Source organism: Pithys albifrons, chromosome 8 (genome assembly GCF_047495875.1).
Source record: "Pithys albifrons albifrons isolate INPA30051 chromosome 8, PitAlb_v1, whole genome shotgun sequence".
NCBI classification, from domain to species: Eukaryota; Metazoa; Chordata; class Aves; order Passeriformes; family Thamnophilidae; genus Pithys; species Pithys albifrons.
This window is the reverse complement of record NC_092465.1, coordinates 23564863-23591659: the sequence shown is the minus strand read 5'-3', so window position 1 is coordinate 23591659 and position 26797 is coordinate 23564863. Positions and strand designations below refer to the sequence as shown.

Below are 26797 nucleotides of genomic sequence, written 5' to 3'. Positions count from 1 at the left end.
TGTCTTGGTTTCTCCAGAATCTCAAACAAGAGTTCTTTCAATTGGATTCAGCTGGGTTCTCTTTTAGACCACAGAACAAAGCAGTACTACAAAAATAATATGCAGGATTATACTTTAAATTTTCCTGTTTATTCTCCATTGCAAATGATTCATTGTCTCCATGGAATCAAAGCTACTTCAAATACCTACCTCACTGAGCACACAGTTTCTGCTTGGATCTCTGTAATATGTTTAGTGGCACTGTGGATGTGTTTTAACTAAACTTTCATTGTAAGGCAACTGGTCCCACTATGTCTACTACAGTTTTCCAAAATGCACATAAGAAATTTTAAATTACAGATTCTTCTTGGTTCCAAGGGTTATATCAATTTTATATAAATACAGCAAGCAATATCTTTGGGCAGACACCCACCTGCAACACAAATTTGCAAAGAATTTAATTATTAGAGACTTACCAAATTTATACACTTGTGCTATTTTTTAAGCTATAAAGTCACACTCCTATACCTTGAAAGGCAAACCTGAGATTTTCACCATAGCTCTGTTTAAATGGCCAGATGCACCACCAGCTGCGTGGTTGTGCATACCCAAAGCAAGCCAAGTGCACCAGTGTGAGGGAGAGAGACCATCACCACACTCTGGCTGCAAAGCGCAGAGACAAAGGACCTGCAAAGGAACAGGTACATTTCTCAGGGCCAGCAAGTGTGCCCTAATTCCATGCTATTTGGCTCCATTGGATCATTGAAACCAGCCTCAAAAATGGGCTCAAGAAGTGACCAAAGGTTCATCTGAAAGGTATATATTGTCCTACATCATCAATCAGGCTACACACACAATGGCAGCGGTCAGACGCTTTTCAAAGCCATGTTCAGTGCACGGAGTTGATTAGCTATTTGACTACTGCTTGTATTTTCAAGGGGAATTCAGCTTGCTCTCTGAGTAATGTCAATTACTAAATAATGACAGATGCTTTAAGAAAAGCCGCTCCGGTTCCTTGGTAACTGGCAGAGGGGTGGGGATCCTGGTGAGTGGCCTGTCTGCTCTGAAGCATTCCGTATTTTAGGAGTGTTTCTGTTACACCTGAGGAGTACGATGTGTTGGTGATGGGTGTGCAGCTGGTGCATGCGATGTATTGTGAAAACGTGCAAGTTAAACAGCTGGAAAAAGCCAAAAAAGTTGACAAAGTGTTATCAGGACCAGTAACATTGCCGCTCCGAGCGGGACCTCGCCCGGAGCCACCAAATCCGAACAGTTCGTGCGTGCCGAGCCCCCACCCTCCTGCTGGCTGTTCTGGCTGCCCGGGGCCTCGCTCGGGTTCCCCGGCCCGGCGCAGGTGGGGCTGGTCCCGGACGCCGCTGTGTCTCCGTCCCGGCCGCGCTCCTGCCCCAGCCCCGAGCACAGCACGGCGCTCCCGACGCCCGGAGCAGGGGCTGTCCCGGCGCAGGGAATGGGGCCGTGGGAGCGCTGGGCGCAGACGAGCTTCCCGACACGACCACGGCCGCCGCCGCTGCCGGGAAAGCCGCCACCTCCGCGGGCCCCGCGGGCGCTGAGTGGCTGCGCGGCCAGGCCGGGGCGGAGCGCGGGGGCGGCCGCCGGCCCGGCGCGGCCCCGTCCCCAGCCAGCGCCGGAGCGAAGCGGCGGGCGGTGCCGGGCCAGCTGCCGCCGCCGCACCACGCCGTGCCGCGCCACGCCACGCCGTGCCGGTCCCGCCGTGCACCCCGTGCCGGACCATGGAGACTGAACCGCCGCCCGGCGCGCAGGTGAGCGGGGCGCGGACCGCGCCGGGCTGCGGAACCCCCCCGGGCCCGCGGGGCAAGGGCGGGGCGGGGCCGCGTCACGCGCCCGCGGAGCACGTGCGGCCGCCCCGCCCCCGCGGCCGTGCTGAGTCACGGCAGGGGCGGGGCCGCCCGGGGTCAGGCGGGGCCGCCGCAGCCGCAGCCGCGGCGCAGGGGCCGCTCAGAGCGAGGGAACCGCTGGGGCGGCGCCGGAGGGGCTGCCCGGGCCGGGCCCACCCTCGCGTCGCTGCCCCTGGCGGGCCCGGGCGCTCCCGCTCCGCACTCGGGTGAGTTACGGAGGGGTCCCGGGGCAGCCCTGGGGCGGGAGCCGGCGGTCCGTGAGAGGCTGCGGGGCCGGGGCCGGGGCCGCGTCAGGGCACATCTCCTGGAGGCTCAGCGGGGGTTTGTGCTCATGTGGTTGGTGCTCATGTGCTATGAAACCTCCTCTCTCGAAGCCCGGGGAAGTTCAGTACCGTTCTGTTGCAAACGGGTTGCACAAGAGCAGGGTGAATAACTGAAAACAGAATTGAACTCAATTTTAAATTTATATAATCATGTTTTTTCTTGGGCTTTTAGCTCGAACTGTATCCTTATCAATAGACTGTTGGGTCTAAAGAAGTAATATTTAAAGCTTCATCCGGAACTGTTTTAATTCTTTTAATACTTCAAAATTAAGGTTCAAGTGTTCAGATTCTCTTCCAGTGTATGTTGGTAACTACGTGCTATACGGTAGGGTTTCTTTTAACATTGTTAATTCCTTAGGATAGATAAGTGGGTACTTTCTCCAAGTAATATCACTTTAGCAATATTGGATATACCTTTTTCTCTTCAATGGGTACAGTTGCTTTTCGTCTTAGGCTGCCCGGAGCTTTGCTTGGCCCATGTGTTTTTGTAGCCCTGGGTACCCAGGCTGTGACCTCCACCTTGCCTCCTTGGTTTCCTGGGAAATACTGTAACAAAAATCGGTCTCGACCGTGCTATGTAAACACCTAGTGAGTTTGGGTTTGCCTCTATTATCGAAACACTTTGGATCTCATTTCTGAGGATCTGTGTACCTGCTTTCTTACCTTCTTTCCCAATCCACTGAGACTTCTCTTCCTGAAACCTTGCTTTTGTTACTTGTGTGCCTGGATTGTCAAACCTTTTCTACAAACCCACTTGTTGCAGTTTTCCTATCTGAGCTCAGCAGCTGCTGGTTTCTTCTCTTACAGACATGACCTGAAAAAGCACTGTGTTTTTTAGATAGCAAATAATCATCATCTTGGACATATAGTTCCAAATGTATTTATTGAAGGGAAAATTCAAATATCCTTTTCCATAAAATGTTCACTCAAAATGAGCAACAGGCATCACAGCCTTTACTTAGTCCTTCAGATTCTGCAAGCCAGCAGATGGGTCAAGGTGTGCACTCCGGCAAGTACAGTACAAGCCCTTAGTTTCTGTGTGCCTGGTAGCAATTGCCATAGCAGTAAAGATGAGCGTGCAGGACTGGGGTTGATCTAACTCTTTAACCAAAATGTAAAATCACCACTTTCTGCTACATACTGCTGCAGTGCTATTGCCTGCAATGTTCTTGAGAAAAGTATTTCCTTATTGTACCTGTCTGGAAATTGGATTCACCTCTGTTTGCAGAAGTGAACTGGAATCTTGTTTATTGCATGAGAGCAACATGGACCTCAGACCATCCAAGAAAAAAGATTGCACTGTGATCAGGTGTCTCCATGTGTCTTCTGAAGGCAGAATGTAGTAGCTGGTTCTCTTCAGTAAATTTGAAGTTACTGAAATGGTTGCTTGCAACACGGTAAAAATGCACAATGAGTTCCTCAGTAATTAAATTTTGAACCTCAGAACAACAAGAGAGCAAAAAGAATTCCCTTTCCAACACAAAAAATGAAGCTGTAGATTGCACTTAGGCTGAAGTAAGACTAATTGCAACAATTGACAAAACAGACAATAATTGAGTGTCTGTGTAAGTGTATCTGTTAGGGTTTGTCTACCTAGAGAGCTGTCCTGAAGAGTCTCAAGCTCATTTAAGTGTGATCTCTTCAGTCTAAAGGGCTTTAATGAGGAATTACACATAATTTTTTTTCTTGACATGCATTAAATTGCCAAGTGACTGGGTAGTTTTTTAATTCCCTAATAGTCTGTCATTTCCATGTTAGGTAGATTCTGCAGACAGGTCAAAGAACACCACTCGGGACTGGCAACAAGTCTGCTTTTTGAGTTGGTTGGGTTTTTTGTTTTGTGTCTTGAGAATGAGGTTTAATAACCTTGTTGAAGAGGAATGTCTGATCAAAATATCTGAAAAACCATCTATTTATATATCTGTCTAAGTGAATAGACTTCAATGTAAGAAAACATCCACATTTTTGAGCATATTGTTATCTACAAAAATGATAGACAAGTTTGGAGAAACTAGATGAGAGAGTATCACAAGCACTTTCTTAAGTAAAAATGCATTTATTTTGACCCTCCCAGTTGTTCTGTGCTCACCCTGATATTGAGCTGTACTGGTAGAGCTTTCTTTCCTTCAAAACTCGCAAAAGAAATCTCTCATTTAAGCCACGGTTGGATACAATGCAATGCAGTGTGTTTGGCTGAAATGAATGTAGCCTGGTAGGAGCTGATCGTGTCAATCCGTTCAGGAGAACAGCTGATTGGACATTATTGTTAGTGTAGTAAATATCCATCATATGAATCCTGTTCTGTAGTTTTGTCTCTAAACTATGCTAAGAGTTTACAATTGTATGGGAAATTGATGGAAGTGCAAGTTAATTGCCTTAGAAAATCTTGTCTTGAAGAAGTTTGTTGCTAGCACTTGAAGCTGGAGAAGAGCTTGGCTTTGAATATTTGCTGGGAAATGTTTGAAAGAGACTAAAGTGGAACAAAAAACCCATCCAGTGTAAGCAGAGGGCAGTTGGATGCTCTTCTGTGCATTAGAGAACTTGGGACATTTTTATAGCACCGTGTGGGTGGTTAGGAAGGTTTATGTACACTTCCCACTAACATTCACAGGCAAGAATAAATTTTGGCTTTCTTTCTCTTACTTTTTTCTTGTTTTTTATTTGAAAAAATAGAGATAGTATAATATTCGTCCTGAATATGAATGCAGCAGAGTATGTATAATTCTGAAAGACAAGGAAATTGTTGAAAAAATGTCAGATTAATGTCTCGTTGCACCTGAATAGCCTTTTGTTTCTTTTGTTTTCTTTACCTCTTAAATTTGCAAACCAGAAAGATACCCGTTTGATAGGTATTGCTATTTCTGTGATCCTGACCGAAATTAATGGAGCAATAACATCTTGAACATCCTTTGTTAAGAAAATCTTGGATATCTTTGTTGAAAATGCTGGGCTTTGTGAGGTGATGTAGAGGAACGTTAGAAGTGGAAGGATCTATGTGAAACATTTGTTCTAAGAAAAATCAATTCATACTGTTCTTTACTTGAATATTTCATGTATAATTGTAAACTTTTGTTGTATTTGATCCTTTAATAGAACCAAAAAAAACTCAAACCAGCAAAGACTGATGGAGTTTGTTACTGAAAGTTTTTGGAATGCATTAGACTTTTTAAGGAGCGTGAAAATAATCAGTTGCAGGCTCAAGAAAGGGTGGACTTAGGGGAGAAAGAGCAAATTTGGAAAGTTCAGATGAAGATGCCAGTAAATGATGCCAAGTGTGCCTATCCTGGTGACACTGTATGTGTGATTCGTTGGGAAGAAGGAATTAGTTTGATTTTTGTATCTAGAACACTACTTTCTTTTTTCCCCCTTTGCTAAGCTTTAAAATGACTAAACTGTTCACTAAAATTAGGCCAGTTTGTGAAAGTGTGATGTATTTGCAATGATTGTCTTGGCTGAGGCCAGTGCAGTGCAAGTCCAGGCAGTAACCTGTTGGCATGAATTAAATATTAATCCCCTGCTGCTTGAGTTGCAGCCAGCAAGTCCTGCAAAGTCTCCAGGTTAATCACCTGGTTAAAGTTTGCTTTGGCCTCCATCTCACTCCAGCCCAAAGTAACCTATTATTTTAATATAGCACATTCCTAGAGAACTTGAAAGGGTTTGAAGTCTGTTCAGGTTTCTGATACAGCGTGTTATACCAGGGTTAGATTTTGTGCCACAGATGTGGGTGAGTGGGAAAGAATATGCCACAGCGGTCAGATTAGTCCTTTTTCAGCAGTAAATTAGTTTATTTGGTTTTGAAAACACTTCATCTGCTGCCTATGCAAGTTTTTCAGTAAAGTCCAATGAAAAGTCGTGGAGGAGGAGTTGGCAGTTGTGGCTTTGAATTTGTCTTTATCCAGGGATGACCGATGCACAGTGAACTGAAATGCTCAGGATTGCTCAACTGTAATACTTTTATGGCATGTTTGTTTTATGAAAGTAAACAATTAAACCAGCCGGTAAGAACTGAAGCTGGCAGTGCTATCTGTGGTGGATAAAAGTGCTGAAAACCATGGATGGCTTATCTGAAAGAGATACCAGCAAATACATTTGAAGTAAAGATAGCCATTGTGTACTTTTAGCTTTCCTACCCAGTAACTGCCTTCTGTACGGGAAGAGCAAAGCTGGTGACAGTCACGTATTAATTGGCAGTAGCAAGAATTTAAATGATCTTATAGCACTCAAGTTTTTTGAAAGTGTAAGTGCAGGATTACAGCTCTGTGAAGCAAGTGCAGGGGCAGCTCTGTCTCTGATATTTTTTGTTCCTGTGGTTTTTAGATACATTTCTTAATTTTTCTTTACCACTTTTTAAAATCAGGGAATGCATTTTTTAATTTCCTCGCAGATTATTGTTGTAATATTAGTTTAGTTTTACCCTGACATGCATATACCAACAGTGTCCATTTGAAATAGAAGCAAAGTCTCTCAGAACCATATATGTAAATTAAATATTAATTTGGCACCACACATTTATCTTTACTTGATGTTGTTAAAAACCGCTTGGTTAATCAAATTAATATTTAATTTAAAAGTGTTAATTATTTGACTGCTTTGGAGAAGAGCATTTGTCTTCATCTTATGGAGGATCTTCTGTTGTCTGTCTTTTGTCATTTTGAATTCTTGGTGAAATATTTGCTCTGTTTTCTTTAACTGACACATTGATTTTTGAATGTTATGTGTCGATACATGGGCTTTGGATTTGCCTATTAATTTCTGTGATAATATTCATTTTAAAATAAGTAAGTATTTCCATACATTTTTTCACAGAGATCTTGAAAAGCTGTTGGAAGATAATCAGAATGTTAATAACTCAAGTTAGCATGTTTTACCAGCAGAGTATAACTGCTGCTCAGAAGTATATTACTCAATCCTAGCACAAGTACTAACTGACAAAGCTCCAGTAGAATGGGTATAGCTTAGAAATAATACTCAGGTGGGTGCAATTTCTGTACCACAGGTCCAGTTGAAGTTTTTCATTATGTTGGTTCAGATTGCTGAATTTGGCCTGATTAGCTGCAGTTTTATATTGGGAAGGACTATAAAATAGTCTTTATTTTAGTGATGTTAATTTGAAGGTACTGTAAATGACTATTGATGTTTCCTGTATTTACAGGTAAACTAAACCATTTCAAGAAGTATGTCCTTGGTTTTGATGCTCTTGCGGTGCTGAGGGAGTTGACGCCACCCAACCTTGTGCCTGTCGCACAGTCTTAAGACTTTTAGTCCAACTTCTGCAGTGTTATTTTGAGCAACCTAAAGTAAGAAAGAGAAAGGAAAAGAAAGTTCCTTTAAGATTGATATTGCAGCAACAAGTTATGTAAGACCAGTTTGAAACCATCTCTTTAAAACCTTTTAAGGAAGTATCTGCTGCATTGCTATGAAATGTAAAGATATCAAGTTTTTCCTCATTCCCCCCACCTCTATCTTGCAGTTTCAAAGTTTTATTGCTGTTTGCTATATTGATTTTACATGCTGTCTCTTGTAAGTATAACAAAAATTCCACTCCTGGAGACAGCTTGCAAAACAAAGTTTGCATACCTGGGAAATTGACTCAGAAGGAGCTTGGTTGATAGCGTGCCTTTAAGAGGAGTTTGTTTTATGATTAAGGGCGTGTCTATTTGCTGTGTTTGAAATTAATACCTACAAAATGTGACTTTTCCACAGCTGAGTTATGTGAAAAGTTGCTGTGACTTTGATTTGCTTCCTCCTCAGGTCATCACCACAGTTTAGCCCTAAAGAACTATGATAGAAAGAACCTGGGGGCTTTTGTTTGTGGAACCCATGTAAAATTAGTACCGTCCTACTTATTGCTGTAATTGTAGTGGAACAATTCCTGTGCTGCTTGGGCTGTTGGAAGATCTTCGTTCAGAATTCCCAGGCAGCGCGTGGTCCGTGCAGGTCTGCCCCTGGGAATGCTGCCGGCTGCCATGGGAGATGGGCAGTATGTCTGTCTGGCCTGCAGCTGGATGGCTCGGCGTGGGCACTTGGTCATTTCTTCTTTCTGCCTTGGGGAACTGTTTGTTTGGGTTTTGTGCTGTTGGGTAAGAAGACTGAATTTTATTATAAATGAGGGTATTTCCAGTTAGATTGTGTGCAGTTACGTGACCAGATGACACAATGATCCGTTGGCAGGAGGGTGGCAGGGATGAGTGGGTGGCTCTGAAGGTTGGTGCAGCTCAGTTCAGATGGGTGAGTTTTTCAGATGCTTCATGGCTGGAAGGAAGAGGGACTGTGGAAGCAGAGGTCCTGCAAGACGTGTCAGTGGGAATATTCCATGCCAGCTTGTTACACTAATGCTTGTCTTCACCCCTATCACAGAAGTAGTCACTGATAAGTCTACACCAGTGCTGATAGTAGTCATTAAAGGTCCTTGAAATAAGTGTACTGTAGACCCTGGTGCAATCTGCTGTGAATTATTTTGACAGGAGATGCATGGACATGTTTTCTGTTTTATAATGTTGAATTATATTCACACTTTTTTTCCCTACTGTTGATGGGTTTTGGGCAGATCTGTGTCAGCTGAGGAATTTCTGAAAGATTGTCCCACTGATATTTGTAAAATAAGTCAAACAAATTGGAGTAGACTTTTGAAGGGAGTCAGATTTAAGATACCTAAGGATCAAAATGGAAGTCAGTAAAAAATTTGGTGCTAGTAAAATAGCATAATATGAATAACAAACTTTGGTTTGAAACTAAATCATGCCTTCTGACAGCTGGTCTTCCAAATTACTTAAAATGAATTCTTTGACTATGGAAATGCACATCATATTTACGTTCCTCATAGCTGTGTAGGTTGTAGCTTCTGATACTGTGCTTTCTATTTTGGTTTTAGTATGTTAATTAGAATATTACCAGCTCAATTCTGCAATTAGCATAAGTTGTTGTGGCTCAGTGAAATGTTGTAGTGCCATGGAATGTTTTATGGCTTGATTTGTGATCCTTTATCATCTACCACATCAGGAATCTGTTCTGCATGGACCACTCTTGGGAATCCTTGCTCAGCTGATAAACAGTGTGCACATGTCTAGACATCTCTCAAACTTTCTTTCTGTTGGTGAAATGAAGAATGGAAGTCACTTAAATAATGAAACTGTTAGTTGACTGCTTTAAGTTATTCTGAAAAACTGTTACTCAGGTCAGACCCATAGAATTATTTTAAACTCAAAGTGAAGCTTGGGATGAGGGTTTTTGATAAAATATATGTGTGTATGTGGCAGAGATGATGAACAAAGTCTTACAAAATGCAAGTAGTAATAACAATTAACAGTTCATAGCTAAGTCTGTGAGTAGTGATTTACCCTAACAAGATTTGTCTCTCTCCTTGTCTGAATTAACTGTGTTACAGAGAAACTTTAGAATCTTGCATTTTTTTTACTGACAGTTTTCTATAATCTGATTTTTCCCCAAGTATTTACTGAGGCATGAGGAGGAAAAGTGTTTTGGACTAAACAGAAAACTGTAAGATCCAAAGCTGATGTTTTCCTTGCGTTCCATATTTTTCTTATTTTACAAGTGATCTTAACATTTTTGCTTAGCAAATTGATTCTAATTATGTCTGGAAAACAATCAAATATTCTGTAATTTCTTGTACTAGAAAAATCAGCTGTAAATGCTAGTTTTAGAAATGGTCTGCTAAATATAGTGTACTGTAATACACTGCAAGCTGGCTGGCCTCCCCCAGGTATTTAATATTATAATGCCTGCAGTACATTTACTGCTTATGGATAGAAAAGGTATATTGACATGTTTATTTGTGGCAAACAGTTGTGTTTTGACTGTTGTAGGTGTTGGTAAAGTGTGTGAGGGGACACATGTCAGGAAATGGCCTCTGCCTTGCTTTCTTTGGTACATCTACCCACTTAAACAGAAGGTTGAAAAAGACATCCCTGTGAAAATCAGGTGTGTGGGCTGTGAATATCCTGTGTACTCCAAGGGGACAGAAGTGGAAGAAGACCCAAGGAGAGTGGTAGACAGTGGAGGCCCTTGATTTGGATGGAAGGACACAATTACTGAGGGTTGAGTTTTGTAGTTTTGTTGCCTTTTTGAAGATGGTGAGAATTACTTTGGTAAGAGATACAAACCCGTTTACTTACTCTGGTTTATGCCTTGGAAGATGAATTAGATCCTTTTGGTTTCAGAATGTTTAAATTGAAAAGTGAGGCCTGGATTGCAGCACACAGACAAAGCTTTAGTTTTGTACTCAGTTGTTCAGTTCCTCAGTGGATTATGTTTTTTTAAGCAAAAGCTGGCATTGTGCACAGAAGCGATAACTTGACCTGTGGATATCTGACATACTGGCCCTTCGTGAACTTTCTGATTTAAGTGTTTAACTTTGCAGGACCTTCAGGTGGAAGAGCTTCCTGAAACCTTTGTGGCGGCTTACGAGTTTCAGAGGCCTTTTGCTGAGAAATGTGTAAATTACAAGGGCTTAAGAAAATGAGTAAAATCTACCCTTCCTCATTGTATGGAAAGACAACTCACATGTATCTCGGCGTGGCTAGAGGAAAGGGAAAAGCTATGCAAAGTCTGTTCATGCAAATTAAATAACGATTTCTATGTTTCATGTAAATTTAGGGACAGTGGTTTTGGTCATCAGTGCGCAGTTGAATGGTACCATTATTAACGGAAGCTTTTTTGTGGTATGTCACTAATGAAGGCTGTTCACATTGTCAAATAAACCATTTAACCATGGATTACTCGTTTAGAAAGATGCTGTTACCACAGTGAAAATGTGCCCCACTGGGTCTCCCTTTCTGCAGTCTGTTAAGATCCTGGACTGCCAGTGGTGAGCAGTTGAACACCAATGTATTTTTGGCCTTATTGCTGGGTTGGGGTTTTGATTTTTTTTTTGTTTTCCCCTTGTAGAAACTAAATCTTAAGTATATTAGAAGTTGAACATTCAGAAAAAACAAACCAAACTAAATTGACCCTGCTTATTTCGTCAGAACTGTGCACTGACACTGAATTCCCAGCATTATCTGTATGAATTACGTATGTGAAAAGAGCACATTAATTGCAAGACTGACTCATAAAGGTGTTTTAACGCCTGTGCCGCACAGACTGTGGTGGGAACTGAGTATCTACATACTCTGACAGATAGGGGCACATCACAGATTCCCACATTTGGAGCCAATGCTATTCCCTGTGATATAATAACTATATTCTTAAGCTTTTAGTCTTAAGATAATACTCCAGGGTGAGGAGGTGTTTGTGTGGAATTCCCTTGATGCAGCCTTACAGGGCAGAGGTCTGTGAGTATGTTTGGAGAACCTCATTGCTTTCTAACCCACCCAGACGCTCTGGTTGCTTATCACTGTAGTTTGGTCCACAAACACTAACAAAGTAAGTTTCTTGTGAGATCAGTGAGGTGGAACTTGTTGAGACGCGGTTCTTGTAGTACTAGAGCGTGGCAGTCTCCAGTCCAGGCTGTAATGCAGCTCTAATGACCCATCTGGTGTCTGTCCCTGTAACTTGCCCAGCCATCAGCAAACTGCCAGCTAGAAATGGGGCCTGTACAGTAAGATGCCAGTGCTGTGAAAATGTGTGGTACAAGAAAGATTATGAATAATCCTGGAGAATATCTTGACCCACGGACAGAGTTTTCGTGTTTGGTTTGCAACATGCTCCTTCCAAAAGTGTGAAATCAAAATAATGGCTAATAGGTTACAACCCAAGGGTAATAGAACATAATGTTACTTGCAGTTTTGTGAGGTTCTGTTCTCTGTTTTTACATTCATATTTTCTTGCTTCCTGATTTGTTTCATTGGACACAAGAATGTGCTGTAATTTGACTGGATCATGTTTCCTAGATGACTGAGCCATTATTATAAACAAGTCCTCTCCTGGATAAACTAATGAGTATCCTGTGGCAATGTCCACACAGAGGACATGCCTGGCTGGGCACTGCAGGATAGCTTGAAGATACTCATTTAACAGGTAACTGCTGTCCAAGTACTGTAGGTTTAGTATAGAAAATAAATTGAGACACAAAGGCTTTTGTATTCCTTTGGTTAAAGTATCAACAATATTTTACTTATATTATTTGTTTACATACAGGGGTTTTTGTTGTAGAAAGGACAAAATTCAATAAATACCTATTGTATTATGATGCAGTTTTAACTTGGGAGGAAAAAACCACAGATAAAGCTATTAAGAATTCCATTTCAGGAAAAGCTGGTCTATCTGAGATGGCTGCTATTTGAATACTTTTCAAAATGGAGTTGTGTGGTACGGCACATGAAGATTAGACAACAGCTACAAAGTCAACCACAGCAGAATCACTTGCTTTACTTGCTGGGGCAACACACAGTTGATGTATCAAGCATGTGAAAACAAATACACAGACTAACCCACTCATAGAAAATAATTCTGTATTTTTGTCAGCCTCCTCATGATGCAATTTGTGTAATGGATTATAACTTGAATACACGTTAACTTTCTGTGCTTATTGACTTAATTTTGTAACGCTGCTGATGCAAGATAGAGTAAATAGCTCTGTTAAGCTGAAACATGGAATAAGACTTTGAGCAGAAGGGACCACAACACTATGGCCCAAATATGCTGTGAAAAAGTGAAAATTGGATTAACGTTGTATAATTAAGACTGAAAAGGGAAGAACAGAACCCATCTAAGTGAAACAGTAAAGCTCTGGAAATACATGTGATTCATTGTTTGAGATACTGATGTTCCAGAAAGCACTCTGGGATGTCAAGAGATTTAGGACCAAGTTTGAAGAAGTGAGATTACATCCTTGGCTATTTTTGGCTTGTTTTTTGCAGCCAGGGTAGCACTTGTAAATATGGGCATAGTTCAATTTATTCAAGAAAAATTCACTGTCATCATCTCACCATATTAGACCTCATCCTGTCTTTTTCTGTCAGTGAAGGCAGAAATAGGGAGTTTGTGGCAGCTACAACACATGTAGATCTAGTCCTCAATACTAGAGGAAAACTTTGGAAAAATCAGATACTGGACAAAGAAAATAAGTACCAGTGTTACATGTAAGCTTTTGCTTTCTGTAAGCCATGCAAGTGAGACAGTGGGTTGCTTTGATGTTGTTGTTTTTTAAATATGTTGAGGCAGGATGAGTCCTGGGCCTATTCAGTCCCTGGAAACCACCCACTCTGTATTGAACTGTATTCTGATTTTAAAGCTATCAACTGAAGTATGTATTGATTAAACAATTTAGAAAAGTTCAGTCACTTCTGAAGTGTCTGAGATTGTTTCATGTTCTAGTTACTGCAAAAAGATCTGCAGCACTGAGCAAGAGTCCCCTTGATCTGTTGTACTGTAAATGGTCACCTCAAGGCAGACCAAATGTGGTGGGAACAGGATATATATGTATTTCTAACTCCAGAGATTGATGAGCCAGAGAGGAGAACATCTCTCCTGCTGCTGTGCCCCAGGCTGGGAGTGCTGTGAGGCTCTTGCACATGTTCCGTGTTTTAAGGAGTAGCAGGGAAGTGGGTATTGATTGATTTTGCAGAAAAAGAGAAAACTTGCCAAAGTGAAGAAGTAAACTGTTCTATGTCCTTTTCCTTTGCTTTGCTGTCTTTCTGATGAAGGTGTTTTTCTTTACCTGCTGTGGTCTTGCTTTACTGTTAGCATTAGGATTTTGCAGCTTTTGGAATTGAAATAAAGTTAGCACATTACTGACCATAAACAGCCTGCAACAGCTATTTTTTATTGCAGTTACATTCTTGCTCATTTTATGTTCTTCAGCCTTAAAGAAACTTGTCTTTTCACTATTACTGGAGGATATACAAGGTGTGTGTTTTCCCTGGCAGTTTGGAAAGCTTGGTTTCCATAGGGTATGTATAAAAACCCCATCATGTTGGAAGCTTTACATACCTCCCAGATGTAGCCTTTGTTGATACCATTCCTGGAAGATGATGCTTCAGGTGAAATACATCAATCATCCACCTCTCAGAGGAGTTGTTTCTGGAGTGAGGGTTGGGAGAGTGGGTGAGTAGTATCCAGAACTGTACTTGCAGCCAGGCAGAGCCTCTTCCCATCTTTGTCAGAGTAATGCCTAGATGAGGGCTGTAGCAAAATCTTCTTAAGAATGCTGGACAAGGAATTTTTTAACTAATCTAATTTATAAGAGTAGATCCTGACAATCTGGCATTTATTTGGAGAGCATGCTGGAATACAGTGGGAGGAACAGTCTGAAATATGAGATATATGTTAGGAGAAAATAGAAATTTACCTACTTACAAGTGACATTTCAGGAACTGGTCTTACCTCATCTGTCTCTGTTGGAGCAGTAGAATGTCGCAAGACACATGGTCAGCATGGACAGCATGTTTTAACAGTCTTACTGACAAAGACATGGAGTGGAAATTCTCTTGCAACATAACAGCTTTAAAACTAGGGCTTTTCAACTTGTTTAGAGTTCTTTCTTAGGTAAGTGAGCCTGCCAGGGCTATGTGTTTCCTGATGGAGGCATCCAAAAACTTCAGGGCCAGAAAGAGCAAATGGGCATCAAGGAGCAGAAGTTGGCTTGTGTAGCGTCAAAACACGGGTGTAGCATCAGTCATTCAGCATCAGTCCAGTCACACCAGCTGTAAGTGGCACAGGTGTGAAAGACAGAAAAAAGACATCACACTTACACCAATCTGAGCACATCCAGTTTCCTCCCAGATTGCCTGGAAGGTCTTCGTGAAAAATGTGGGACAGCAGACAGCTCCACTGGGCAGCTGGGGCTTTGACCTTGTGTATTCACAAATCACAGGTTGCTGTCATGTGGCTTTGTTTGACAGGTGACTGTTCTGTCACACTTCCAAACCCCAAATTCAGAGATGTAAATTTGCAATTGTAACCCTCTGCCCTTCAGTGTAAATAACTTCTGTCATTCCCTTTTCTCCATTCTTCTCAACTGTTTTTAAAAAGTTTTGTTGTGGGGCTGAGTTTCTCTGCTTTCTGTGCTTTCTCTCAGGCATGAGGCTTATGTGTCCAGGATTTTTTTCTGTAATTAAAAACTATAATTAAGTAACTGACCTTGAAAAAAATTTAGAAAACCAGCCACTAGTTATGGTGATGCTAGAGATCATTTGAAAACCTTAAATGACTTATAAATAATTCTTAAAAAGTACTTGAACAAAACTGGTTCCTCCAGAGGATAATGAGGGGAACAAATTCAGCAGTTGCTTCCACTGTGCTTTTCTTAAGTGGTGAGATGCTTCCAGCACTTGCTTTATTGCTTTATGGCCTCTTTCTCATTCTTGCCTGGGAGTATCTCAGGTCCTTGATCCTCACTTTCTACACCTTTTTTTTCAGAGTAAAGCAAAAAGCTGAGGTGCCTTTTGTTAATTTCTTTCACTTTCTGGAAAACAAATAAGAATTGAGGCACACTTTGCCATGTCTCTTTCTGTGAGTAAGCTGTGGGAGTGCTTTCCTGCTCATCCTGGGGTGCTGCTCTGAGCTCCCTCCTGGATGCAATAGCCATTGATTCTGTTCCTCTTTCATTGACTCATACTGACATGTGAAATTGTCTGTCTCCTTGGGGTTAAGTGCTGACGGATCATGGGAGAGGAAAACAAGTCCTTGTCTGGTGAGAGAGACTGCTCGTGTTATCCGAAGTTATGTTGCAAAAGGCATGACTTTAAGAAGTAAAAGCAAAACCCCCACACAGTGTGCTCTGTATCAAGGGGATTGCGAATAATGGGTTGAAGGTGCTGTCTGAGATAGCATGTGGTGTCTCTGCTGACACTTGGGCTGCAGACAAACCAGTCAGACAAACCAGACAAGGATGAAACAAAAGGTTATCATTTTGTTTAAAGCACAAAAGTCAGTCTATGAAAGTAACGTGAAAACAGGGTCCTTTGTTTACCCTTCTGCAAATGTTTGCTTAGGAGCAATAAGAGTTAATTGTCAAACTTTACAATGTAGTCAGAGATTTTCTCATAAAATGTGTAAGACTCTGCCCAGATGGCAAATGCTGATATGTAAATCCAAAACATGAAAATTTCCATTGGGGGCCAGATGGTGGCTTAATGTGAATTGTTTAACATTTATGTTTATCTTATTAAAAGAGCCTTTATACGTCCAAACTAAGCTATCAATGTGGTTGGAAGAGCATATCACTAAATGAACAGAAAAATGAAGCCATCAGTACAAGGCACCTCCTGCTTACGTGGATCATGGGAAAGCAAAGCACGTCTGCTGAGAGAAGTTCTTTCTCTGCCTACAAAGTTATGAAGAAAATACTATAACCAAAATTAAATCACTGTTTGTGTGCTTGGGGAAAACATTAACCCCATAGTATTTTCCCAGAAGTTAAAAGTGTTGAACAGCAGGGATACCTGTGTTGAATACCATAATGTGTTTCCCTCAGCGCAGGCATTGGTGTTCAGCTCTGGGCAAGGGCGAAGCATCATGGCTGCAATCACTCCTGGGCACAGGCCCTTCCTCCTCCAGGGGAGTCCTGGCTCTTACTGCGGCCTCTTGGCTCTGCCAAACCCATCATTTCCTCTGATGTAATTCAAGGAGTTGCACAACAGAGGAAAGAACAAGTGGGCACTTGTGGAGTCCGTCATATGAGGCTGGTGCCTTTGCAGTAAATGTGTGATATTAAGGGAAGTGGTTAGCCTGGCTCTGAAGGGCAGCAACAAGCCCTGGGTCAGATGAGTCTCTCACAGGACTCTGTGCATGTGTTCCAGTTTAGATACTGATCTGTGCTCACTTGTCCCTTCAGATGAGTCTTTCTGAAAACACCACATCGTGCTGAAGCATTTAAAAATCAGTAGGGAGCTCCTGCACAGACAAGAAGGAAACCACCTTTTAATAGTTTTAGTTTAAACGCTCCAGGGATCACAGTTACTTTTGGGATGCTTTCACAGTAGAAGGGGAAAAATGCTTCAGTGATAAACCAGAGTGCCTGCCGGTGTGAATACCTCTGTGCGTGTATGTCATGGTGTTCAACAAGGGAGGAAATCATTTAAAGAGGAAGGTTGTGGGGAAGCTGGAGGAACAAAATTGCAAGAAGTTTGCTTTAGACTGCAAGTCGGTTTTTGGTTGAGTTTTTTTTAGGAGTTCTTTGCCATTACCTCATGCTGGTGGTTGTGATTCATTCCTTAGTGATTCACTGGTCAATGTTGACTCCATTAACTTTGACCTGAGGCTTTGGACTAATGCCCAGAATAGTTTTTTTTCTTGAAAAGGGCAGTATTACTAAAAGCATTGGCTGAAGTTAAAGATAAGTGTTAAATGGCAGGTTAATATTTAAATCATATGCTGTTTGTTACTACATAGCAGCATATTGACCAGAAGAACACTTGCTCCATGTTTAAGGCTAAGAGTAATTACTTGAATTGTTATTCAAAGTTAAGGCTAATATTGCTTTATTTATGTAGAACTTTCCAAACTGAAATTAGGAGGGCTCCTTTCCAATTATATAGTGACAATAAAAACCCACAAACCCCCAAAACAACCTATCATTTAATACCACAAATACAACCACTAAATAAAATAAGTACTCCCAACAAGCACCACACTCCAGGGCAGAGCAAATCACTGTTTGGCAAAACTCAGCCTTTTGCCAGAGATAAAACACTGGCCTCAATATGGTCCCTTGAAAGATGGTGACAGGAGCCAGTCAATGCTGTCGTGTTCATCAGACATCAGCTCAAAATCCTGACAATGCTGATAGGCATGGAAGCGTATTAATTCCAAAAAGAATCCTGCTTGCTGAATTGGCCGCTGCACACGCGGAGGTGCGACAGCATTTTCTGTGGTCAGCTGCTGTCTTTGGAGAGATCTCATCCCATAAATGAGGCAGCACCTGCAGCTACTTTGGTAATGAATATTGCCAGTAGAATGGCAGAAAGATGTAATGGCTGTGCCTTAAGTTTTTGCACTAAGGCTGCATGAATTTTCTTCTTAAGGAAAATGTGGGGGTTTTTTTGTTTTGTTTTATTCACTTTTGTTTTTCATGATTTAAACTGAAACTGAGCACCAGTTCTCATATTTTTGTATTGCAGTGTTACAACTCATGGAGGAGAACAGGTCTGTTAGTTCACAGCTTTGTGCATTACACACACACACAATCTTTTCAGTCACGTATGTAATGGTGCTTTGTAAATGAATAATTCAGCAGTGAGCCCTAAAATCCAGATCCTGCAGTTTTATCCAGAACATATTGCAAATGCTCAGAAACTAGGAAACAGTTTTGGATCTGCTGCAGAAAGAGACAGTGAGCAGCTGGTAAACTACTGGCCCTTAATGAAGCTATACCATATTGCAATATCTCCAATTACTGCAGAACTTAATTAGTTCTTTTTACCCTGCCAATCTGGAAAGACCAAACATTGTCTTGGGCAGCCACGGTAATGATTTCAGCTTCTCCACTGGTGGCGATTAAAGCTGAGTTTGGTCTCTTCTAGCAAGGTATATTGAGTGTATTTTAGATTTGGGAGTGCCTGCATTGTGCTACTCACAGCCAATTTTAGTAAAAAGTTGGGTTTTTTTGGTTATTAGTAGAAGTCATTCCGGCCACATGTAAATATGAGTGCTAATGGTACATAATTTTTAATAAAGAAATAAGAACACTGATTTGGTTTGTTCAAATATGGATTTACCCTAAAGCTTTTTGCCATAACTGTTGTACAGAAGTGACTATTTTGAATGGCAGCATGAGTTGGCATTCAGGTTATTTTGCTTCTCTATTTGAAAATAACCTTTAGAGATAAGGGAATGTTTTAACTTGATAAAATGGCAAGAAAATTGTTTCTTGGGTGTAGAGCTGCTAAGTGAATCTGAAAGGTTCTGTTTAAATGAAATGCAGTGTTTGGTGTATTACCTGTGGTGTTTAGTTTGGTGAGGATGCCCAACACTGAGCGTTATATTTGTGTGCTGCCCCAAAGCGTAATTTTAAACATTATAAAACACGAAGTAAAATGAAAACTTCCAGGCACCAGCTGAATGATTGGCCTTTACCATCTGAGAAATGCTGCTGCCAAGTATTATAATTATGTATCAGCAGACATACAAATGAGTAAGTTTTGAGTGTTAGGTTTTCTTCACAGAAGAAAATAGTCTCGACTTCAGCCCTTAAAAATATTGAATATTAGAACAGTACAAAACCAAAACAATCCACCAACCCCATTTGTCCCCCCATCCTCCAAAAAACCCTGATGCAATAAATTGAAAGTAATTGTAGCCAAAGCAAATAGTATTAACCGATTGCTTTTCCTTAAATAGCAGGGTGTAATTTGTCTTCTGGAATACTACAGGTGCTGATTTCCAAGAAATGTAGGTCATTGTTAGCTGTCTGATAATGATGGACTGTAATGAGCCAGAGACCAACTGATTAACCATATTTGAGATATTTTGAGCACTGTTTATGCTCAGCTGCTCCAAACGAACCACTTTTAGAACATCAACTTAGACTAAGTTTTAAATTTACAATTTTTTGATAATAGTAATTGTGGTTAGTGCTACAGTGATGTTACATCACTTGGTGTCTTTGAAACCATGTTGTCCTCCAGCCCTGAAGCTCTGTTCTGTTGATCTTTAAGATTAATACCGAGATGAAACATAAATATTTAAAAATACGTTTTGCAGTATGGTTATTATAGTTACTTCAGAATGCCTTCATCATGTTTTTAGTCAGCTTTTGCAGTTCCACAAGATCATGTGCAAAAAAATTTAATTGTCAAACTTTTCAATTTCTCATTTTAAAAACTACTTAATATGACACAATTTGTTCTATACCTTCATGTTTTCTATGTGATAGGTTAAAAAAGAAGAGCATATTTTTCCTTTGGCTAGTTCCTCTATTACCTTACCAATTGTAATAAATTCTTGGTTTCTGTGGGCCTGTGTGTGGGTCACAGAAACCAAACCACCAGTTAACACACTGCAGAAGGGTCATATGGAGCCACATTTTATTTCAGTAATTTTGTGGGATTAAAGAGAATAAGCCTCAGTTACAAGCATCTACCTATTTGACACTGATTAGAAGCTTTGCTGTAGTTCTAAACAAGTTCTGCTGGGGAGGACACTTGCTTAAAAAAAGCATTTCTGTTACAGGACATGAACTTGATCGACATCCTTTGGAGGCAAGATATAGACCTTGGGGCAAGACGTGAAGTTTTTGATTTTAGTCAACGGCAGAAGGAGTATGAACTTGAGAAACAGAAGAAACTTGAAAAGGAAAGACAAGAGGAGCTGCAAAAAGAGCAGGAGAAAGCTTTGCTGGCTCAGCTGGAGTTAGACGAGGAGACAGGTGAATGTGTTCCTGTGCAGCCAGCTCAAAGCATTCAGTCAGAAAATACTGAGCCACCAGTTGTTTTTTCACAGGTAAACGCCACTATGTGTTTGTGAGTGCATTTAATTAAACCTTTTCTCCATTCACAGGAAGGCATAGTGCTAGTGGCTGCCTGAAATGAATTTGCATGTGTTGTTGTAATGGAAGATCTTCAGTTATTCAAAGATGCAGTAACCTTTTTTCATAACTTTCGTATTTAGACCACAGAGCCTTCAAAACCAGAAGCAGAGGCCTTGTCCTTTGATGACTGCATGCAGCTCTTGGCAGAAGCATTCCCGTTTATAGATGAGAATGAGGTAAAAATTCTGAATACAGCAGTTTAATGGGTAGTTTTCCACGGGGTCAGTTTCGTGCCTTCTCTGAGTAAGATTTGTCTTCAGCATAATACTAGTTTGTGACCTGATTGGAGTTCGCTGCTCAGGTTGGCTCCAGCTGAAATAAAGCAGTGTGGTAGTCTTGAAGGAGGGCTGTGTTTGGAGGGAGTGGAGTGGTTGGTATTCCTGTGTTCCTGCCGCTTCCAGGCCCTGCAGGCAGCGCTCGGTGTGTCCGGCCGGGGGTGCCGCACTGAGCGAGGGCTGCTCGGTCTGTGCCCAGGAGCTCAGCACAGCTCTCTGCAGTAGTGTCTCTGAGGTGCTTTGTTTCCACCTGCTGACCCAGACTATTTCATGTGTAAGGACAGGCCCTTCTCCAGCCAGTTTCTAGATATTTTTTTCCTATTTCTTTCCTTAATACAAAAACACCTTTCATGGAAATATTTTTATACTATCCCACTGTTTACCAAAAAATGCTTTTCTTAAGAAATAGCTGTCCATTCATTCTGCAGAAATGGTAGAACTCTAAAAACTAGATTTTTGCTTTGGAAAATGCAATTCTATATTTTTCAGTGAATATTTTGTGGAGGATTTTTTGTTATTGTTGTTTTGTTTGGCTTTTTAATTTATTTTTTAAATTTTTTTCAGGTTTCTTCAGCTGCATTTCAGTCACTGGTTCCTGCTCAGATTGATGGCAACACAGCCTTAGTATCCTCTGATCAGACTCAGCCACCTGAATCACCTGATCTAGTTCCACCCACTGATGCAGAAAATATGCAGAACATAGAGCAAGTTTGGGAAGAATTATTGTCCCTTCCAGAGTTACAGGTTAGTATGATAAGCACCTGAAAAATGTAGCAGGGTATTTTAGAGGACAGTGACATTTTGGAGAAGGCAGTAAAATAGCATCTGTAAGATGGTGACTAAGACTATTATGTTGGATTCTATACCTGTAGGGTACCTATAAGTCAATACAAGATTTAAATTTTTCAAAAAGAAAATCTTGAAAAATCCATAGAAAGAAGAAAATTAGTTGTTTATGGATAAGCATTAATAAAACACAATCTAGCTTCTCAATCAGAACTTCCTCCTGTTTAGCAAGTCCTTCTTTGCTTCTATATGCAACTTGTTAAAGCGTGATCATCATTAAAATTTCAGCTGCTTAAAAATGGACACCTCTGAGTTACAGATCTACAACACAAATTGTTTTAACAAACACTGTAAATTTATTTTTGCAGTGTGATTGTGTGAATCATTTATCGTTACTTTTGCATTCAACTTTTACCTATGGAAAAGGTTTTTTAAAGCTGATAACAACATATGTTGAGATTCATAGAAGAATCAGGTATATTTATATAAATGTTGTTTATATATGTTCTGTAAGAACTACTTATGTAATGTACACAAACTGGATATTTCAAAGGAACAAAAATCACTTTTGCTAATACAGAGGATATGTAGGGTTTTTTATCCTATCCTTACATTTCAATTTATATTTTCCTTAGATTTGACTATAAAATTGAAAAAATTGATTTTCAAATATATTACTGTAGAATGTCATCATGCTCCAGAATGATGGTGTTAATACAGGAGTGGATTGCTTGGTGGAATGCCCATCATATTTCAAAAAAATAAAGTGGAAATTTGTATAAATTGTGTTTTTCCTGTCACTCTACCTTTCTCTTTGTCTTTTTGTATTTTTCAAATTCTTGTTTCCTAACCTGTTGTGGCAGGCTTAAAGGCCCCACGTAAGTGACAAGGGCAATTGGCTGTGAAGAGAGAGTAGTGGTGGTGAAAATATATCAAAAAACCAAAACACAAAAATCTTGCAGTAATTCTGTATAGTAATTGAATAATTTGGGGGGGGGAGGGGATAGGAGGGGAGTGAGATAATTAAATTGAGGGCATTGCCTTTTACAAGTTTAGAGAAATGGAAGAACAGATCTCTCACATCCAAAATCTTAGCTTAAGCCTTGAACAACCTCTGGTTAAATAATCAGTGAGTGGACCCTTCTTGTGAGAAACAGAATCATTTTTGTAATTTCCTTAATTCCTTAGGGACAGCTGCTTATTTCAGGTTCAGTTAAGAAACTGCCACCCCACTGGAAAGGACATTGGTCCTGTAGCCAGTGAAAGCCCATCAGGGTAACAGTCTGGTGCTAACACTGCTGTTATCCAGCCTAACTGAGAGGATGTGGTGTGAGTTAATGTTTGCCAGGCTTCATGTTAGTACTCTTCTTACTTCACCAAGAATTACATTTCTCTGTGCTGAACAGCTGCTTCATTCAGTAAATCCGAAAAGAATCTTTGTTTTGAGAAAGCATAACATGAAATTGAGTGCTGAAAGTTATTGCTTGCTAGTAATGCTCATTAAGTCTCCTTCAGGAATTAATTTTACATTTACTGTACTCATGCCATTCCTAGCAGTGGTGCTTGTGAGAAGTTCAGACCTGACAGCTCCAGGATCTGCACTAGCAATTACTATAACAGGAGGGCTCCATGCAGCTTTCCTAAAGCATTGGAATGCATCTCTTCAGCATCTTGCTCTGACTTTGAGAGGCTCTGCTCTTTTAATCTAAAATAGCTTAGTTCAAAACAAATTACTTTGTACTCTTGCTCAGGTGTCTGTCATCTTCCTAGTTTGCCTCTCCATAGTACCAGTGTGCTGTGGTCATCTAGATTATATAACAATGTTGTAATACCCTTTTTATGTGCTTGTTGATTGCTAAAATATTTAATGTTGATGGGTTATAGAAAAGGAGTTTATCAGCTGGAAATGTGTTTCTCAACTTCTCCCTTGCATTTCTCATCTAGTGTCTTAACATTGAAAATGATAACCTGGCTGAGGTGAGCACAATCACAAGCCCTGAATCCAAGCCAGCAGAGATGCACAACAGCTACAATTACTGCAGCTCATTGCCCATGATGAAAAAAGATGGTAACTGCAGTCCAGATTTTCTGGATAGTATTGAGGGCCCCTTTTCTGGCATTTTGCCACCAGAAGACACCAACCAGCTGAGTGTGAACTCTTTAAATGACACGTCCCCTTCAAACCCTGATTTCTGTGAAGATTTCTACACCACTTTTATTGATACAAAGGAGAGTGGTGACACAGCAATGACAAACACTATCAGTCAGTCCCTCACAGATGTTCTAAGTGAACCCATTGATCTTTCTGACTTCTCACTGTGTAAAGCTTTTAATGGCAACCACTCAGGGACCAGACTAGAATGTAATGACTCTGACTCTGGTATTTCATTGAACGCAAGTTCTAGCATAGCATCGCCTGAACACTCTGTGGAATCATCTGCCTATGGAGATAAGACTTTGGGTTGTAGTGATTCTGAGATGGAAGACACGGATAGTGCTCCTGGAAGTGTGCTGCAGAGCAATGCTGGTGCGTACTCCTTGCAATTCCAGGATCAAATGTTTTCTTCCATGGGGCCAAACACTCAAACATCAAGTTTGCTGTGTGCAAACACACCAAAGAAAGAACCCCCTGCTGCTCCTGGCCATCCCAAAGCTCCTTTCACAAAAGATAAACCTTCAAGCCGCCTTGAAGCTCATCTCACAAGAGATGAGCAAAGAGCAAAAGCTCTGCAGATCCCTTTTCCTGTTGAAAAAATCATCAATCTCCCTGTTGAGGACTTCAATGAAATGATGTCTAAGGAGCAGTTCAATGAAGCCCAGCTTACGCTTATTCGAGATATACGGAGGAGAGGCAAGAACAAAGTGGCTGCTCAAAATTGCCGTAAAAGAAAACTGGAAAATATAGTGGAACTGGAGCAAGACTTGACTAACCTAAAAGATGAGAAAGAGAAATTGCTTAAGGAAAAAGGAGAGCATGACAGGAGCCTTCGTCAAATGAAAAAGCAACTAACCACCTTATACCTCGAGGTCTTCAGCATGCTACATGATGAAGATGGAAAGCCTTACTCTCCTAGTGAATACTCACTGCAGCAAACTAGAGATGGCAATGTCTTTCTTGTTCCTAAGAGCAAGTCAGGGACTAAACTTTGAAGGGCAGTACAGCTGGCTACTGTTCTTTACTATCTTTGTATGATTATCCGATAGTTTTTATTGTGAGGTGGAATGCAGAAATAGGTAATATTTTTCAAGTAAGTCTATGCAATGATAATTTTAAAGTTGTTAGTTTATGGAAGATGCAAGTGGAAAATTAATAGTATAATGCAGATGGATGTATGCAAAATTTGTAATCTCACTTTTGTAACAGATACTTCCTTCTTAGAGCACCACTTTGACTAGTTTCCGTATATATGTAAATATTTAAAGATGCCATATTTATATACTGTTCCTATCTATTGTTATATTCATAGATTTGATATATATATATAAAAAAATTATTTTAGTCCTCTAAATATAATTTCTTGCAAGACAAACAGGTTGGCTTCTGATACTTTTTTATAAATATGGAACAGTGTGTTTCCCATTTTTCTTACACATTTATACTTGCTTTATATTTAATGTATTATTTTAATTTAGTATAAAAGTTGACACTTAGTGCTTGATTTTTCTTTATGAGTTCAGTAAATCTTTACACATTTATTTCCCTAAAGAAGATAAAATCCTCACTAGTTTTCCAAGGCTAAGCCTTCATGCAACAGATGTGCACAATAACCAATTGCACGTCCGTGTCACCACTACTGCTTCACTTGGCATAATTTTAACTGTCATTTGGAAAGATTGTGTAACACAAAGTTTCAAGTCTATGCTAAGTTTACATTTTTGTTTTGCAATTTGAACACTACTTTAATTTGTGAGATCTTCCCTCCAAAGGCATTTAAAATCTGTTAAGACATTGTCAGAATTATGCCTTTTTACAACTAAAATTTCTGTACACCTTTGAGTAATTCTTATACATTATTGCGTCTCTACCTTCAATCAACAAGCATCTCTTGTCCCTGCTGTTACTTTGGTGCTTCTGGGAAGCAGCACAGGAGCTGCCAGCCAACTGCACAGTTTGGAATCTGTGCTCAATGAATTGAAAAGCATTGTGGAGTTTAAATTACGATTTATAGAAGAACAAAAAATGGGCAAATAAATAGCGTTTCTTTGTTTACTCTTCAAAGGAATTCATTGCATGTGATCATTGTGGATTTTTTAAATACAGAGAATGCTTTATTTGTAGAACATGTTGATCTGAACATTAAAAACCATGTATTTTCGCACAAAACTTCTAAAAGGCATGCATAGTCTGAAGTGACTTTTTTTCCTGCTAGTGATGCTCTCTCTATAACTTGGGAATATTTTGTTTATTGCAATATTATGCATAACTTCATTTAAGTAATCATAAAACCCAAGTTCTTTTGCAAGACCTCAGCAATACATATTTTTAAAAGGAAATAGAAATACTGACAAAGGGTAGAGTAGGATCCACAAAGATTGTTTAAACCCTTTTTCCTATAGTATTATTACAGAGGGACATCAGGTTGGGAATTTAGCCTTCCATTAGCTCATTATGCACCAACTTAGTGTAATGCTAAGTAAAACAATACAGTTGCTAGTGAATTCAGTCTTGAGATGTTTGTTTTCCAAACTTTTAACTGTGCTAAGTTGCATATCCATCTGAAAGCATCACCTGGCTGGCCATGAAAGCTAAAGAAACAATTTTAGATTATCTCAATTCCATACTGTATGTACTTTTTAAATGAAATCTTCTGTGTGTCCTCAAAAAAACCCCTATGCAGTCAGGAAGTACAGAAAGCAATAGTTCTAACAAGTATTAGTGTGTCACAGGATGCTGTGGAAGGGCTCCTGTTTCCATCTGTTTTGTTTGCTGCTTTCATACTATGCTCCAGTGACTCTCAGTCTCTCACCTGAACAGCAGTATTAGTCTGGAGCCTACACATATGTAGGTAGCAGTTTTTCCCCTGAATGCACAGAATTTCAGATGCTCTTTTACTGTCAGGGTGGTCACAGTAGCATCACTCAGTGCAACTCCACACAATCAGCTTTTATTATTACCCCACAACCCCGTCA

At 40.4% G+C, this 26797-nt stretch overlaps 1 protein-coding gene across 4 annotated transcripts; it reads left to right on the top strand.

The window, feature by feature from the left end:
* Positions 1–1589: 1589 nt before the first annotated feature.
* On the top strand, positions 1590–25991 carry NFE2L2 (NFE2 like bZIP transcription factor 2). Of its 4 annotated transcripts, none has more exons than XM_071561967.1 (5): positions 1590–1760; positions 20249–20518; positions 20687–20782; positions 21446–21625; positions 23612–25991. In XM_071561967.1, exons 1-5 carry the CDS (start codon positions 1731–1733, stop codon positions 24815–24817), a joined length of 1782 nt encoding a protein of 593 aa, XP_071418068.1. In that variant the 5' UTR covers positions 1590–1730; the 3' UTR covers positions 24818–25991. The 4 variants fall into 4 exon arrangements, with proteins under 4 accessions (XP_071418068.1, XP_071418071.1, XP_071418069.1 ...); XM_071561970.1 differs by lacking the exon at positions 1590–1760 and adding an exon at positions 1907–2062; XM_071561968.1 differs by lacking the exon at positions 1590–1760 and adding an exon at positions 7380–7476.
* The last annotated feature ends 806 nt before the right edge of the window (positions 25992–26797 follow it).